This window comes from Haliotis asinina, chromosome 16 (assembly GCF_037392515.1).
Source record: "Haliotis asinina isolate JCU_RB_2024 chromosome 16, JCU_Hal_asi_v2, whole genome shotgun sequence".
Taxonomy (NCBI): domain Eukaryota; kingdom Metazoa; phylum Mollusca; class Gastropoda; order Lepetellida; family Haliotidae; genus Haliotis; species Haliotis asinina.
The window spans coordinates 21,695,815-21,711,986 of record NC_090295.1 but is presented as its reverse complement, the minus strand read 5'-3'; the positions used below and the strand labels follow the sequence as shown (position 1 = coordinate 21,711,986).

The window sequence follows — 16,172 nt, the reverse complement described above, 5'->3', positions numbered from 1 at the left end:
AAAACAAAATGTTGGCTATTTAATTGTCAAAAATGACTTCAATGAGTCAATAATGCGGGTCTCGGAGTCCATGGATTATGAGACTGTAAGTTGTTCATGATTGCTAAGAATAATGTGAAATTGGTGCTATCGCTGTAGGCGTGGAAAACAGACCCTCATGAATGTGGTAAGCGGAAGTTGTACGTGTATGGAATGAGGCAATGCCATTCTCTCACAGTGTTTCCGTTGTTTCTGTCAACAGTCTTAATGAATAAAATTGGGATTGAATTTAATCAAATAAAATGTGCTTTCTGACACAGTATGTTCTTGGATGACTGTGTTTTACGGAGCTACAGCGCTGTGTGTTGCTCACAGCAAACATTCTAAGTACTTGTCGTAACTTGATTGATAGCATGTCTTGTCTTTCATAAGTTAGTACTACGATGTTTGGTATGATTACTATTGAGAAAATCCTGCATGTTTTAAGCATCTGAAACACAATGGATATGTACGATAAACACTGTCAGTTGCCATTCACATTGAATTTCAGGGGTGAAGGGGTGTGACTGCTGTTCAACTATTTTTTATGGGAGTCACGGATTACCCCACGGTTTAATCAAATCCATAGTATCGCGAAGCGCGTTATTGCAAGAGATGACTGTATTTGGGAGCAAACTAATGATAAATGTCTTATCTCATTGTTGTGGGTTCTCCCTTCACTTTTGTTTAACACAGCAATATTCCAGCAATATCTGTAAGCAATTAAGTCAAGAACAGGCAGTCCAATGTGACTGACTTCATGTGTAGAGACATGATTACAAACTTAACCAAGTCAGTGAGCCTGACTGCACGATCATATGGTCTCTTATGACAAGCATGGCCCCTCTGTCCATTGCGTACGTACCTGAGTCCATGAATGTCCTGATCCTGGCTTCCTGGCAAGTCTTGATGACTGGTGTGATCTAGCTACACATACCTGAGACCATGAGTATCATGATCTTGGCCTCCAGGCAAGTCCTGATGACTGGGGTGGTCTAGCTACACCTACTGTGACCATGGCTGTCCTGATCTTGGCCTCTAGGAGAGTCCTGATGACTGTGATAGTCTAGCTACACGTACCTGTGACCATGACTGTCCTGATCTTGGCCTCCAGGAGAGTCCTGATGACTGGAGTTGTCTCTGGCTTCAGCTGGTTCTGCATCACCAACAGTCCCAGGAATGTCAAGTCGCACTCCACCTTGTCTCTGTAACATCCAACACATACAAACCAAATAGATTCAGTCAGAAATCTGTATTTATGGCCTAATCACTCTATTTTGTCACAATTCTAGACTGACAATGCTATTCCAGACAAATAAGCACATGCTGTTGGGTGCTGTTTGATCATGTCACACTTAACCGAGGAAAACGTTCCTGACACTTGGACTTGAAATGTATGGTACACTTCGGCACTTCGGACCCTTTGGTAAGGATTCAGGATATATTCACCTGGGATCAACTTCAATATGGATTTTCTTATATACTTGATTGAGGAACAACCAAATGGGGAGATGGGTTCTTCAACTTCTTGCGGATTTTGGGTTGTCATGTTTATGCACGGGAAGGTGTTAAGAAAATACATGAGTCAATGGTTGGGTGATTGAATTATTTGTTATTTATTTGCTGTTTCATGTTGCACTTAATGATCAATGTTAGTCTGTCAAACATCATTACTAGACCAAACTAAATAACGTCACATGTATCTACCAAGTGAGCAAGTCACCTGATCCTGCCAGTAGCCTCTGACAACAGCATGGGTTGCTGAAAACAAATTCCAACCCTCAGCTGCACAAGAAGATTGAGTAGTGACAGAGTGAGAAAATGTTTTTGGGTGTGAGTGCATGGACATGTACTATCAGCAGTAAATGGATGTATGCACCTATATATACTGACCGAGAGATACGCTGGACCTGGTGCCAGTTGACCTTGGCTTCAAGAGGTCGGTATGCCAGGGCGATGACTCGCAATCCCTGCACAGTGTAGGAGTGGAGAAGAGCCTGGAAGTTCTCCGGCACTGACAACACACAAGGCAGCCCGAGTAAATACAGGGGTCACATTCACAGTTAATGAGGAATCCTTACCAAGTCATATTTTATTGTGTGAAGAATATAATTATAAATGAGTGAGTGAGCTTAATTTTATGCCGCACTCAGCAATATTAAGGCTATATGGCAGCGGTCTGTAATAAACAAGTCTGGATAGCGCTAAGATAGTCGTAAGTGCCATACATTTATATCAACTTATGACTGTCTTAGTGCTCAGAGAGCTTTGATAATCTAGCCCATGGACAGTGTCCATCATTACCAGTGTCAGGGTTGCAGAGTGAAGCAATCTTCTCCGGCGCCCCCTTGGAGTAGATCTCCATGTGGTTGTGACCTAGGGTTCGTGTTATCACGCTCATACGCTGCATGCTGGACGAGAAGGTGAACTGGCGTACAATTCCCACCTCAAATGGCACCTAGAATAAATACATTGTGTACAACTATGGCAAAATTGTTTACAAAAGCCACTTGCCACCATGCTTGTCCTGGTTTTTATGACATAATCATGATGATGAAAATATGAAAGAATAAATCAACATGGTACCTGATGTTTATGTTTAGTGGACTATTTATTTAGAAGTGATAAACAGCAAAGACAGATAACTCTACTTTATTATGATTGCAAAATTTAAAAGCTACATTTTGAGCACATATTAAATGAAATCCAAGTTTATTTGCAGTTTGAAATCGTAATCAGAAATTATCTACTAGCCCATGGATAAGTAAGATACCATTATTTGATTTCCCAAAAGGCTTGTCCTGGTTGTCCGGCGATGGGAGTTTTGAACTCCTGCATAGTAACGTGTACATTTAACACATCCAAAATCTCTCTCTGCATCAAGATACAAACTACATCAAAGTCACAGACATGTTTCCGTCATTTGTGTTAAGAGTAGCCACTAAAGATGTAGAAGTGATCACTGACCTCATCTGACATGAAGCTGCCCTTGTCAGAGGGCTTGACAATGGTCGGCATCAGTGTGTCGTACTTCGTGGTGTCCTGTCCTGGCTCTTCCAGAGTCTGATATCAGAAGAAAACCATGATTGGGTCACACCATCACTGGGTCAAATCATAATTGGGTCACACCACCACTAGGTCAAATCATAATTGGGTCACACCATCACTCGGTCAAATCATAACTGGGTCACACCATCACTCGGTCAAATCATAACTGGGTCACACCATCACTCGGTCAAATCATAATTGGGTCACAATAACCAGGTCCAACTATAATTGGGTCACACTATAATCAGGACAAGGCATAATCATGACACATCATAACCAGGTCAACCATAATTGGATCACAACATACCCAGATTAAATCATGATGACTGGGTCATACTATAACCAGGTCAAACCATAATTGGATCACAACATACCCAGATTAAATCATGATGACTGGGTCATACTATAACCAGGTCAACCATAATTGGATCACAACATACCCAGATTAAATCATGATGACTGGGTCATACTATAACCAGGTCAAACCATAATTGAGTCACACTGTAATGAGGACAAGCCAAAATTGGGTCACACTTTAACTAGGACATGTAAAAATCAGACTAAAACAAGGACAAGCCATAATTGGGTCACACCATAAACAGCATGACCCATAATTTGTCTCATCACCAAACAGTGTTAAAATTTACAGAATCATATATTTATTGGCACATACATGTGTTTCGGTTTCCCTTGTGTGTATACACTCATTACATTTAACTTCACTAATTTTATGTAGACTGCCCTTATATCCTGTTACCACCTACCCAGTTGAGAGAATTAAACATGATGAGATCCAAAGGGTCCCCCATGAGTTCTCCATCAATCAGAGTGAGTGAGTGACAGGTTGCCATGGACACAAGGATCTGTCCACGTGGCAGTTCTGAAAGCCTTCGTACTGGCTCTTGAAAACTGAAACAATAACACAGCTATTAGCACAAAATGACATAGGTATACTGAGTAAGTGCCACGAAGTCCAAATAGAGGGTCTTGGTTGAGGCCATATTAGCCCTGAAGTCCCAATAGAGGATATTACTTCAGTCTTTATCAGCCCTGAAGTCCCAATAGAGGATCTAAGGTGAGTCCCCATTAGCTCTGAAGTCCCAATAGATGGTCTTACTTGCAAACACATCTGCCGTAAAGTCTGAATAGAGGGTCATAGTTGAGAACACATCAGCCATAAAGTCTAAATAGAGCTCTTAATCGAGAAAACATCTGTCAAAAAGTCTGAAAAAATTGTCTCAGTTGAGAACATAGGAGTCCACAGGTCCAAATAGAGGATCTCAGTTGAGGCCATATAAGAAATGAAGTCCAAACAGAGGGTTTTACATGAGGCTATATGGGCCCTGAAGTCCACATAAAGGGTCTTTGATGAGCCATATTAGGTCTGAGCTCCAAATAGAGGGTCTTAGTTGAGAACACAATTGCCATGGAGTCTGAAGAGAGGGTCTCTGTTGAGGCTCTAACAGTCTTGAACTCAAAGTAGAGGGTCTTAGTTGAGAACATATTTGCACTGGGGTCTTAGGATCTCAAATTAGAACGTGTTTGCCATAAAGTCATCAGACACTGGGTTGCAACTTACCACTGGTTTTGCACTGGCACAACCCCCCACATGTCCAGCCCATCTTCTGTCAGGGTTCCTGTCTGTGAAAAATGATTGACAGATATTAACAGTGACACTCAAACTGCACATTCTTCATCAAGGGATCTGATTGTCAAGTGGCATCAAGAAACTTCATTTGAAAGTAATACCAAAAGAATACATAAGATTCTCACCTTGTCAGAACAACACAACTGAATTTTCATATTGCAAGAGGACCACTATTCGTTCATTACCTTGTCAAAGCAGAAGGTGTTGATCCTACCACAGAAGTTGATCCGGGGTGGACTGATACAGAATATACCCGCTTTCTTAAGTCGATTTTGTGCGTAGACTGTGCCGACTGTCATGGCAGCGGGGAGGGCAGGGGGGACAACTATTGTGATGATGTCCAGGACCCGGAGTACAATCTTCTCTGGATACGCCTGCAGTAAAGATGGCAGGAATGAGAATAAGTTTTACAATGGTAATAACAGCTGTCTAGCCAACAGGCACCCAGACAAGGAAACAGACAAGTAAGTAAGTTAAATTTTACGCCACACTCAACAATATTCCAGCTACATCTTTCCGAATGTTTATTATTTTTGTTGCATTTACATGTAGTTGTGGTCAGAAATTCAAAGTACAAAAAACATATCAAACAAATGAAAGTACTATAAAGTAAACAGGTTATGTCATAATGATTAAAAGGTACAAAAAGTATTGATTTTGCAGCTTAAAATCGCTGAATATTAAGTACGAAGATAATATGTGTTTGGTTTCAATTTGGAAAGTTGGTAAATGTTTGGCTGATTTATAATTGGATAAAACATATTTGAAAAGTACTACAATTATGTTAATTAGATTATTATTTCTATGGCAAACTCCAAGTAGAATGTGTTGAGTCTTGTTTATTATGTATCCCAGCTATATGGCAACGATCTGTAAATAACTGGATCTGGACCAGACAATCCAGTAATCAACATCATGAGCATCAATCTAAGCAGCTGGGACATGATGACATGTGTCAACAAGGCAGTAAGTCTGACAACCAAATCCCATTACTTGCCTCTCAAACAAGCATGGGTTGCTGAAGTCAATTCTAACACATATCCTCACGGCTATGTTTCTATGCACTGGCACAGAATCATAAAAATACAAGGGAGGCCCCTACTGCCAAGAAAGATTAATCTTCTCCAGATTCAAAATAACTCACCCCCATCCGTGTCTCTATGATGATGGAGTAGGTCATTCCAAGGGAGGCAACTACGGCCAGGAACAAGATGAATCTCATTGCATCTTGGTAAAACTTGAAGCCAAGAGGTTTTGGATATAAAATAGCTCGAACAAGTTCACCTTTGGCTGTGTTAAAGCCTGTCAAAAGAAAAAGGATCCATTTTGTCTCTTGGGGGTTTCATCAATATGATCATTACTGCAAATGATAACAGTCAGGTAGATTCAAGATGTTCCAAGTCAAAATGTCCAGTGTAATGGCAACCGTTTTCTTCTGCAGAACAATTAAATACATAATAATTTCCCATTTACCAGCAGTGAGAATATTTTGCTTTGTAAATTTGCTTTGTGATTGGATGATGACAATACTGCCATAAACAGGATAGTAACAACCCCCTTCACTGGCTGCTTTGATTAGAGCATTTCCTCAATGGTAATAATGGCAGATGTGTAAATAGTTGATAAAACTAGGTGGGGTAGCCTATTGGTTAGTGTGTTCCCTCATCATGCTAACAACTTAGGTATGTGAGTAAGTGAGTGAGTATGGTTTTATGCCACTTTCCCCATGTGGGGAATCAACCCCAGGTCTTCAGCGTGACAAGCAGAGACTTAAACTATTACGCTACCACCTTGCCTAAGGTTGTAGTCCACAAAGCAAACAACTGGCAGCTTCAATCTACAGAGACTCTTATTAAGCAGGTGAGGAACTCTGTTCATAATCTGAGAAAAAGTACAATATCTGTGTTTTGAAACTGAAAGTAGTTAATGCTGACTGGTCTCATTTACATATTTATCAATACTTCCAAACATTACCTGAGTTTGTTTATGATAAATACAAAAGCTCATTCTCACCTGTTCTGACGACCACAGCAAGCACCTTGGCCTGACCATAGTATCTAGTCTGGACAACATGAGTCCCTGCAAACAGTGTGTGTCTCTTGTGATTCTCTGGCGAGTACATCTCCTCGTCTTCCTGGTGGGACAGTGGAGTCTTCGTCACTGGCACACTCTCACCTGCACAGAGGTCAACAAAGGATTAACTCCAGTTTGTTTTGTAGATCTGTAAATAATGAAGTCTGGACCAGACCATCCAGTGATAAACAGGATCAGTATCGATCAAAGCTGGGATATAATGACATGTGTCAGGCAAGTCATTTAACCTGACCTCCCGTTCCTGTTACTCACTTCTTACAACAGGCATGGGATAAAGAAGGAAAATTCTAACCAGGGATTTACCCTGAGTCTTCTATTTGAGTGTCTCTGCAACTAATACTCATACAACAAAATAGGGGTCCTAGACACGTAAATATTATTATTAATACTATGCTATAATATTGTCGCAATTCAGTTACTGTTATTGCATTGTGTGTTATGATCATCACAGTAATTAAACTGCAAATGATAATCAGGCTAACAGCAGATTCAGTGATAACCTGTTACTACTTTATGAACATTTAAAAATAAGCATTTGGACTTTTTCTGCATCCCTTTGGATGCGCTAATCTATTTCATTGCATCCTTTGTCAATTTTTTTTGTGCATGAGACATAGGAATTTGCGTCCTGTAGATCCCTGATTCGAACCCCTACCTTCACAGGTAGACGATATACAGAAGTTCCTAGAAACAGTTTTGGGAAGAGGGTGAAATACACTGACTCACCTGTGAGCATGCTCTCATTGACAATACAGGTACCAGCAACCAGGACGGCATCACACATCATCACACAGCCATGAGGAGGGATGGCAATCACATCACCAGGGACCAAGTCCTGGTTGGGGATTTCCTCAAACTCTGTGACAAAATAATTGGATCTAACTGACTTATTAGCCAGACATACTTTGTAGATTGTCTTCTATGGCACCCACTGGACTGTCCTCCATGGCACCCGTGAAAATGCACTGTACAGTTTATCATTTCTATAATAAGTTAAAAGTCATCTTGTTTCAGTTAAAAGAACACTGTCCTCTGAAAACTGAAAATGATGCTTCTGTTTTATAGACACACAAATGTCATCGTGAAAAATCTGGGAAGGCTACAAAGCCAATTACGTCTTTAATATCAAAGCAGCAGTTTCCTTTGAAAAGAACATGAAAGCATGATGAAATAAATCATAAACACAACCTCTGTTGGGCCTGGAAGACTGTGGCTTCACCAAGCCTAGGCATTTCTCACCTTGTTCACCGCGACACACAGAGATATTTGATTCAAGAGACCCAACCATGTCCCGGAGTGTCCGACTTTGCTGAAATAATATAATGCTCAGCATCAACTCCCGTTCATTCAATTCAGTTTGTTTACCAGTTAAAGGAACAAACAGATTCTTAGAAGTTCTTAAAAGGTTACTTTTAAGTTTGATAAGTAAGCTTTTAAATGGTTAAATCAGTTGATCAAACCATTTTATCTTATACGAATCCTGGGATTGTTTCCATTTTGTTTATACCTGTGTTGTTTTGTACAAGCAGGCCGAGAGATTATGTATAGGTTTTGTCTCAGACACTGAATACACTTTAAGCTCATGGGATGGCAGGATAGCGTAGTGGTTAAAGAGTTCACTTGTTATGCCAATGAGTTCAATTCCCCACATGGGTACAATGTGTGAAGCTCATTTCTGGTGTCCCTTGTCATGATGTCAGGAAATATTGCTAAAAGCAGCATCAACCATTTACACACTCACTTCTAGCTCACAGAGGAAGATTGACCTTGACCTACCCGCTTTGTCTCATACAGAGAGACAGAGATGGAGATGAGTGAGATGAAAAAGATGCAGCCGGCGTAGTAGTAGTATTCGTCAAAGCCCCACAGGATGATGCTGCATACTTGGAAGATGTAGAATGGATTGAGAACCTAAGGAAGAATACCAGTACTGTTCATATGAGATTCAACGGCGACATAAATTTTGAAGATTCGTATTCATTGGGTGTTTGTTTGCTCGTTCCAAAACGCATTACTTTACAATAATCTGTCTACATAGTGGCAGCCTGTAAATAATCACATCTGGACCAGATAAACCAGTGACCAACATCATGAGTATCGATCTACTAGATTGGGTTACAGTCACATGTGTCAACCAAGTCAGGGTGCCTAACCACCTGATCATATTTGTTGAAGACCAATTTTAACCCGGATCTTCACGAGTCTTGTAACAGAAAAAGAGCACAGTACATGAGTGACCATGTCATACTATGTTTCTGACAAGGGTGCCTATATGTTGGCAAATTCCCGACTGAGGGTAAGGGATACACCTATATTTAGGCAAGAGTGTCATAAAAATGCTATGATAAGGGCACTAATATAATATTCTAGTCGTCAAATTGAGAAAAAGAAACTCAAAACTACTTTCAAGCAGAAGCTGGCTATCTGCCGTCCCCACATGTAGATCAAAACGTGACATCATAGCATTGATCACGACATCAGGTCACCAAGACAAAGTGATATTTTGCCTAAGGGCATCTTATGAAAAACTTTAATCCTGATACATTTGCCCTAGTAGTTAATAAGTTATAAGCATTCCATGCGAGCTATTCACTGGGTGTAGTGAGTTAAAACAAATTCAGGCCAATTGGGTTTAATGCAAGGCTCAGTTCACATGCAAAAATGAGTGTGAATGCTGGTACTATATACTAGCTAATTATATTGCTAATTCCCTGAGATACGAAGCCCCAGTTGGTCTACACTGATTCCAAGCTAACCATTCTATCTGTTGTCGACTTATTGCCAAGTACCAGGAAGAGTAAGAAAGTAACATATGGTTCCTTAATTATCAACACTCTCCCATCTCTATCAAGTGGTTAAAGTGTTCACACAGAAGACCCAGGTTCAATTCCCCACATGGGTACAATGTTTGAAGCCTGATTTCTGACCGCCGTGATATTGCTGGAATATTGCTAAAAGAGGTGAAAAACCTTACTCCCTCCCTCACTCACTCCATTATGATCAATGGCGGCATGACCAATTCCCACTGCCTGTGTGCTGACCTACCTCCTCTATGAACAGGCGCCAGTAGCTCTTCACTTCTATCACAATGGAGTTTGGCCCATGGAGGCGACGTCTGTTAAGAAAATCAGATCTTGATGACTTAAGAAATTTCACAATTATGAAATGGCTCCTGTATATCCAACAGGATCTAAAATGTATTGAGCGTGGTTCTTATCCTCTCATCTTTTCTGACAATACATAGACCATGTAAATCACAGGCAAAGAATGGACTTTACAGAAGCCAAAACACTGTGAAATAATATACCGCTTATGGCACTTTCTTGCATTTTGCATCTGCATAAATTTTAGTTCAAATTTAATCATAGATAACTTTGTTTACCTCAAACACTTCTTTCAGTCTTTAACATTTTGACAATATTATTTCAACATAAATTTGATCTGGCCCCATAATCAGAAGGCATTACTCTGAAAATCAAGAAACAGATTGGGTGCTTAAGACAATTTGCATGGCCCCTCATTAGCTTGACTCTAATTAACTGAAGTATGTTTTGTTTGCACTCCTATCAACATGAGCAAAGTTTGTTAACCTGTCTACTGACTTAACAATTTATTGAGCCTTGAATCAACTGAACAATGGTTTCAATCTCCATTGAACTGAACAATTTTGGGGCCCCCAATGAACTGAACGACTTGGGGGAGGGGCCTCCAATGAACTGAACAATTTTGGGGGCTTCCTATCAACGTGAACATAATTGGTTTGACTTCCTGTAATTGGTTTAATTGGTTTACCATCAAAACAGCAACAAGAACATTATGTTGCTGTGGCAACCATTCTGAAACACAATACATGTCACGTGGTATATATGTCAGTGTTTTCATTAGCAGGTTTATCGCTGATGTTCGCTTGTTGCTGAACACCATGCTCAGCAATATTCCAACCATATGATGGTAAACTTATCAGTAATTTTATCTGGAAAAGACAATCCATTGCGGGGAACAACCCAGCAGTTTGGCCTAAGATTACATGCTAACAGAGATGCTGCACCTGGCCATACAATCCATTTGGTTGTCTCATAATGATAATGATAATTCCTCCTGTTTTCATGCACTTGTGCATGCTCAAAGCACTAACGTATTATTACCCAGGTGCTACAAGGTTAATAGTCATATGACATATCCCACCAGGTACCCATTCACTGCTGGGTGAACAGAGGAAATTCATGAACAAACTCACTTGCCTATGTTGTGACCACATGTGTCACATGTGCTTCATTGTGAGGCAGGACATAAGTCCTAGAAACTCTGTTGAGTCAAGCTGCCATACGGTCATCAATCAAAGGAGTGTCCATGACCAGTTTTGCTAAACTTCAACTGATGATTGTACTACATAGGTTGCTGGGGACCTATTCAAACCTGGAATCTCCATAGCTAAAAACTCACCTCTGGGCCTGCGTTGAAGCTGAGAGTCCTTGAAACTCATCGTGGATAGTGGCACAGCGAGTCCCACTTGATAAATCTCTGAAACAAGAACAAGTAAACATTCAGTCACAGGAAAATTTAAGGAACGTTGTTAGAATGTAAACATGGTAAATTATCATCACAAGAAAACACTTTTCAACTTTTAATAGACTTTGATAATAGAAAAGGATTACCCAAAGATTGGTCGCAGAGACCAAAGGAGCAAGTAGTCGATCACATTTTCTTATAATTGAACACGAACGATTTTGGAACCCATGCTTGCCATAAAAGGCGACTGTGCTTCTCATAAGAGGTGACCTACAGGTACAGGATCAGGTGGTCAGACTCGCTGACTTGGTTGACATGTCATCAATTTCCAATTAGGCAGATTGTGCTCATGATGTTGATCACTGGACTGTCTGGTCCAGACTCAATTACTCACAGACCATTGCCACATAGCTGCAATACTGCTGAGTTCAGCATAAAACTAAACTCACTCACTCACTCAACACTGCTGTCCACACCGTGCTATTGCTGGAATATTGCTAAAAACAGCATAAAAAACATGCACTTCACTTCAGAGTACGAGCATGAACTTTTTAAAGAGCACTCACTCAGGGACACTCACTCATTTAAGGTAAATCCCATCCACAAGTGTTTTCTGAGGTACATTTACTGGAGGAAATAGCAGTTTTCTATATTTACTGTGATTCTGTCAGAATAACTCACATCCTTGCACAAAAAAGAAACAAGATAGTGTCCAAACCTGTGCCAATGTCTAAATAACTGACTGATCTTTAGTAAAGAAATCTTTCAGACACCAGAAGACCGAGCATGATTGCTGAAATATCTCTTGTATTTAACTGTGGGACTCGAGCACCTGTGAACAACTATAAATAAAGCTGCCTTTTTACAAGCATCCGCAAGTGCTGCATCTGTCACAGGTCTATATGCAGCATCCATTAAGGCACACAGTATAGCTGTCAGTCACTGCTATGTGTTACCCATTTAATGATAATAATAAGTGCATTAATACTGCACTATTTTCTGTCCCTTGTGGTTGCTCAAAGTGCATGTATCAAGGATAATACGTATAAAAGAGATGGGTGGGAGAGGTTTTGATATCTAAGGAAGAAAGAAGGAACACAGAATGAGAATGATCTCTGATTTGAGATTGATCTTGGGGATGATAAATTAAAGTCAATCACTGGATCTCAGGATTTTGGACAAGTTCTGTCAGATATCCTGAAGGAACATCATGGTAACAGCTGTAAGTCAGGGATAACACTTTCAACTTGATTCTTGCTTGTACTGGAGATTCATCAAATGTGGATGTTTTCTTGCAGCAATGAATCAGCTGAGCTGAGGCATTTTGTACTCCTCTGAAGCTTCATGAATAGATCTTGCCTTATGTTGATAAGCAAACTGTAGTCATAGTCAATCCAGCACAGAATCTGAGATCTGACTAACTGGCTAGTGGCTTCCTGAGTCATCAGATATCACCAGTACTTCTGATGTGCTGGAAGCAGATTCTACAGGTGTGCTCTAAGTGCTTGTCCAATGTCATATTACACATATTCAAAGGACATGTTTCATTGTCTCAGATCCACTGCAGGCATAATCCAACTAAAACGATGACAGTCACATAACCACATCATCCTTCCGGGTAACCATTCACAGATGGGTGAACAAGCATATTCTCAGGTATAGTGTGTTACATCTCCTTTAGTGCAGGGCAGGGACACATCCCCAGAAATCCTTCAAAGTCAAGATCTTCATGTCTGATACAAGTTTCAGGAGTTAAGAAAGAGTTCAGATTTACGTAGCTGGTAGCATTATTCATGCCAGAAATGAAGTCCACATAATTAACCCATATGAGGAATCGACCAATGGGCTACCATACCACTCCCCTCGAGTCAAGACCTACCACTCCCACGGAGTCAAGAATAAGGATGCGAGTCATTTGTTCGCAACAGATTGTTACAAAGCAACACTGCCATATGACTAATTAGAAGTGTAAAGCGACATTTTCAGCTGGGCAAATTTTTAAGACACCATTGCACGCATGTCGAAAGTAGATTTACACAGACGGATCGCCTGTGCAGAATCTTTCTTCTTGTCCACAAAATTTGGTACATACAGTATTACATCCTTGACAGAATATGAAACAATTCAGCATTCGATGTATTATTTACTGAGATCCCTTCCATGACTAACTGAACGAGGGACAGTTTTACATAAACTCACTTCACAGGGAAGCTAATAATGTGAACTTCAAAGCAGAATAAACTGTTCTAACTCACTCCAATCTCTTGAATATGTATTGTTTTGAGTCCCAAATGTAGCGGATCTTCTGGTAGTCGAAGTACCTAATGGCTGGACTATCTCTTTGGACAAGAACAGTCGTGTCATCCACATCTACTGGTGCATCATGGTAGTCATGGCGATTGTAACCCTCGGCAGTGCTAGGAACAGAAAGACAGAAGGTTATAGAAAATAACTGATAAACATTGATAAACTTAGGAATCTCTTTTGAAAAGCCAGTGCCCCACCTGGATAAATTTGGGTGGGTCCCTTTTAGATTTGGGACCTTGAAGTTTCCAGCTAATTTTATTTACTTCACACCAATCACATAACATCAACCAATCAGGGATATCATTGATTGTAAATTCAAACTGGTTCACTTTACAGTTTTTTGCACGATTGCCGTGAATAATAACAATATTTATTCCATTAAATTTAAGAGTTGAAATGAATATGGCTGTACAATGGGCAAAAGAAGTTTAGAACTCAGTTCACAAATAGCATCAGAGGCTTTGGACAAATTAGGCATATTTGTCAACGGTCTGCTAAAAGTCTACAACCTGTCCATCCCAGTGTACGATAGTAAATTTCACAAAGAAGACAAACTCATCAATATCCCCCGTAATGGCAAAATATCCTTCATGATTATGTCCACAAGTTAAGATTATGCAAATATGTTTTGATGTGTACATAGAAAAGTGGAAGGAGAGTAATGAAAGGTTTTAAAAGTTCTGCTCATTAAGGAGCACAACCACCAATTTCAGTCTAAGCCAAACTAGTAGCCATGGAAATGTCAAAATAATTTAAGCAGAATTCCAGAATTACCAAAGGGCACCAATACACCACTAGACCAAGCTATGTGCTGAGTTTGATGAAGAAATAGGGAACAGTTCTAGAGTTCTGGTCCAGAAAAGAGCACTACTGCCAATTTCAGTCTAAGTCAAAGTTGTTGCCCTGGAGATGCAAAAATATCTTATTCAGAAATCCAAAACTACCAAAAAGCACAAGTACACCACCAGATGTATCTACAGGCCAAGTTTGGTGACGAGACATTGAATGGTTTCAGAGTTCTGCTCCGAAAAAGAGCACTAATACCTATTTCTGCCTAAGTCAAGCTTGTTGCCATGGAAATGTCCAAAACATTCAATTCAGAATTCAAAAACTACCAAAAGGCACCAGTACACCAGTACACCAAGCTATGTAACAAGTTTGGTGAAAAAATAAGGAACAGTTTTAGAGTTCTGGGCCTAGATTTTTGAAGCTCTCTTAGCAGTAAGGTAGTCATAAGTGCCATACATTAACATTAACTTATGACTATCTTAGCGCTACAAGAGCCTCCAAAATCTAGGTCCAGCTCCAGAAAAGAGCACAACTACCAATTCCAGTTGAAGTCAAACTTGTTGTCATCCAAAATCTAGGTCCAGCTCCAGAAAAGAGCACAACTACCAATTCCAGTTGAAGTCAAACTTGTTGCCATGGAAATGCAAAAAATATTTCATTCAGAATTCCAAATATATCAAAAGACACCAGTACACCACTAGAACAATCTATATCCCAAGTTTGGTGAGGAAATAGAGAACGGTTTTAGAGTTCTGCTCTGGAAAAGAGCACTACCACCAATTTCAGTCAAAGTGAACCTTGTTGGCATGGAAATGCAAAAAATACTTTTATTCAGAATTCCAAATATATCAAAAGGCACCAGTACTGCACTAAACCAAATCTATATGCCATTTTTAGTGAAGAAATAGTGAACAGTTTTAGAGTTCCTCTCCGGAAAAGAGCACCAACAATTTCAGTGAAAGCTGAATTTGTTGCCATGGAAATGCCAAAAATATTTTATTTGAAACTACCATTTCAAAGGTATGGCAACTTGTGTTCACCATACTTACCTGACATCATCAAGAAAGATATAGTCCACCTTGATAACGCTAGCGTGTCCATAATGGTCCTGAAAAAAGAAAGAAGTGATTTCAATGTTTCATTAATCTTCAACACATTGAACTCAACACTTTGTTTCATCAGTAACGTATTCTACCTTACGTCATTCCTATTGAGATCGAAATTTATCATGACAACAAGATTTGCAAAAAATGTAAAAAAATACACCCTGAAAAGTAAAAACATTTTGTGATGAGTCATGTCACATCAACTGTGATATTCGAGTATGCCTTATCCACAAATCTGGTGTGGCATGACTTTATTCTCTCACATTTACAGACCAGGGGAGGTAACGCCCAACAGCCTAACTAGGTAACTCTTTAGTTTGTGGAGAATAGAAAAATGGTTTTCCAAGATGCCAATTTTCATGAAAGTAATAAAGGTCTTCCCTCTCTCCTTCTAAAATCCATAAAACACATCAACTTAACAAAGTCTAAGAGTGAGGGTGTTACCTTTATCATAACGACTTCTGCCTTGTACAGGGCACATCGCCTCTTCTTGAGGTAGCACTCTAATTCCGGCTTCCAGTAGATGACAAGGAGCACCAGGCCAAGGGTCAGCACCACCAACAGGAAGAAGATCACTGTTTTCAGCCTGTCCTTTTCATATGAACGAAGTACCTGCAAAAAGTATGGAAATATTCAGTCAATATTTTTTAACC

General features: G+C 39.9%; 1 protein-coding gene across 3 annotated transcripts in view; it reads right to left on the bottom strand.

Moving 5' to 3' along the window:
- The window catches only part of LOC137268250 (polyamine-transporting ATPase 13A3-like), a 71,341-nt gene that overhangs the window by 34,587 nt on the left and 20,582 nt on the right, over positions 1 to 16,172 (bottom strand). For all 3 annotated transcript variants that reach the window (XM_067802789.1, XM_067802787.1, XM_067802788.1), the window contains exons 3-19: positions 15,964 to 16,131; positions 15,463 to 15,521; positions 13,573 to 13,734; positions 11,252 to 11,329; positions 9,854 to 9,923; positions 8,585 to 8,719; positions 8,048 to 8,117; positions 7,535 to 7,666; positions 6,728 to 6,889; positions 5,859 to 6,016; positions 4,900 to 5,088; positions 4,646 to 4,707; positions 3,831 to 3,975; positions 2,986 to 3,081; positions 2,323 to 2,476; positions 1,912 to 2,032; positions 1,099 to 1,223 (exon numbers count right to left, since the gene is read on the bottom strand). In XM_067802789.1, coding sequence (XP_067658890.1) covers positions 1,099 to 1,223; positions 1,912 to 2,032; positions 2,323 to 2,476; positions 2,986 to 3,081; positions 3,831 to 3,975; positions 4,646 to 4,707; positions 4,900 to 5,088; positions 5,859 to 6,016; positions 6,728 to 6,889; positions 7,535 to 7,666; positions 8,048 to 8,117; positions 8,585 to 8,719; positions 9,854 to 9,923; positions 11,252 to 11,329; positions 13,573 to 13,734; positions 15,463 to 15,521; positions 15,964 to 16,131 — 2,086 coding nt within the window. The remainder of the gene's footprint in view (positions 1 to 1,098; positions 1,224 to 1,911; positions 2,033 to 2,322; positions 2,477 to 2,985; positions 3,082 to 3,830; positions 3,976 to 4,645; positions 4,708 to 4,899; positions 5,089 to 5,858; positions 6,017 to 6,727; positions 6,890 to 7,534; positions 7,667 to 8,047; positions 8,118 to 8,584; positions 8,720 to 9,853; positions 9,924 to 11,251; positions 11,330 to 13,572; positions 13,735 to 15,462; positions 15,522 to 15,963; positions 16,132 to 16,172) is intronic.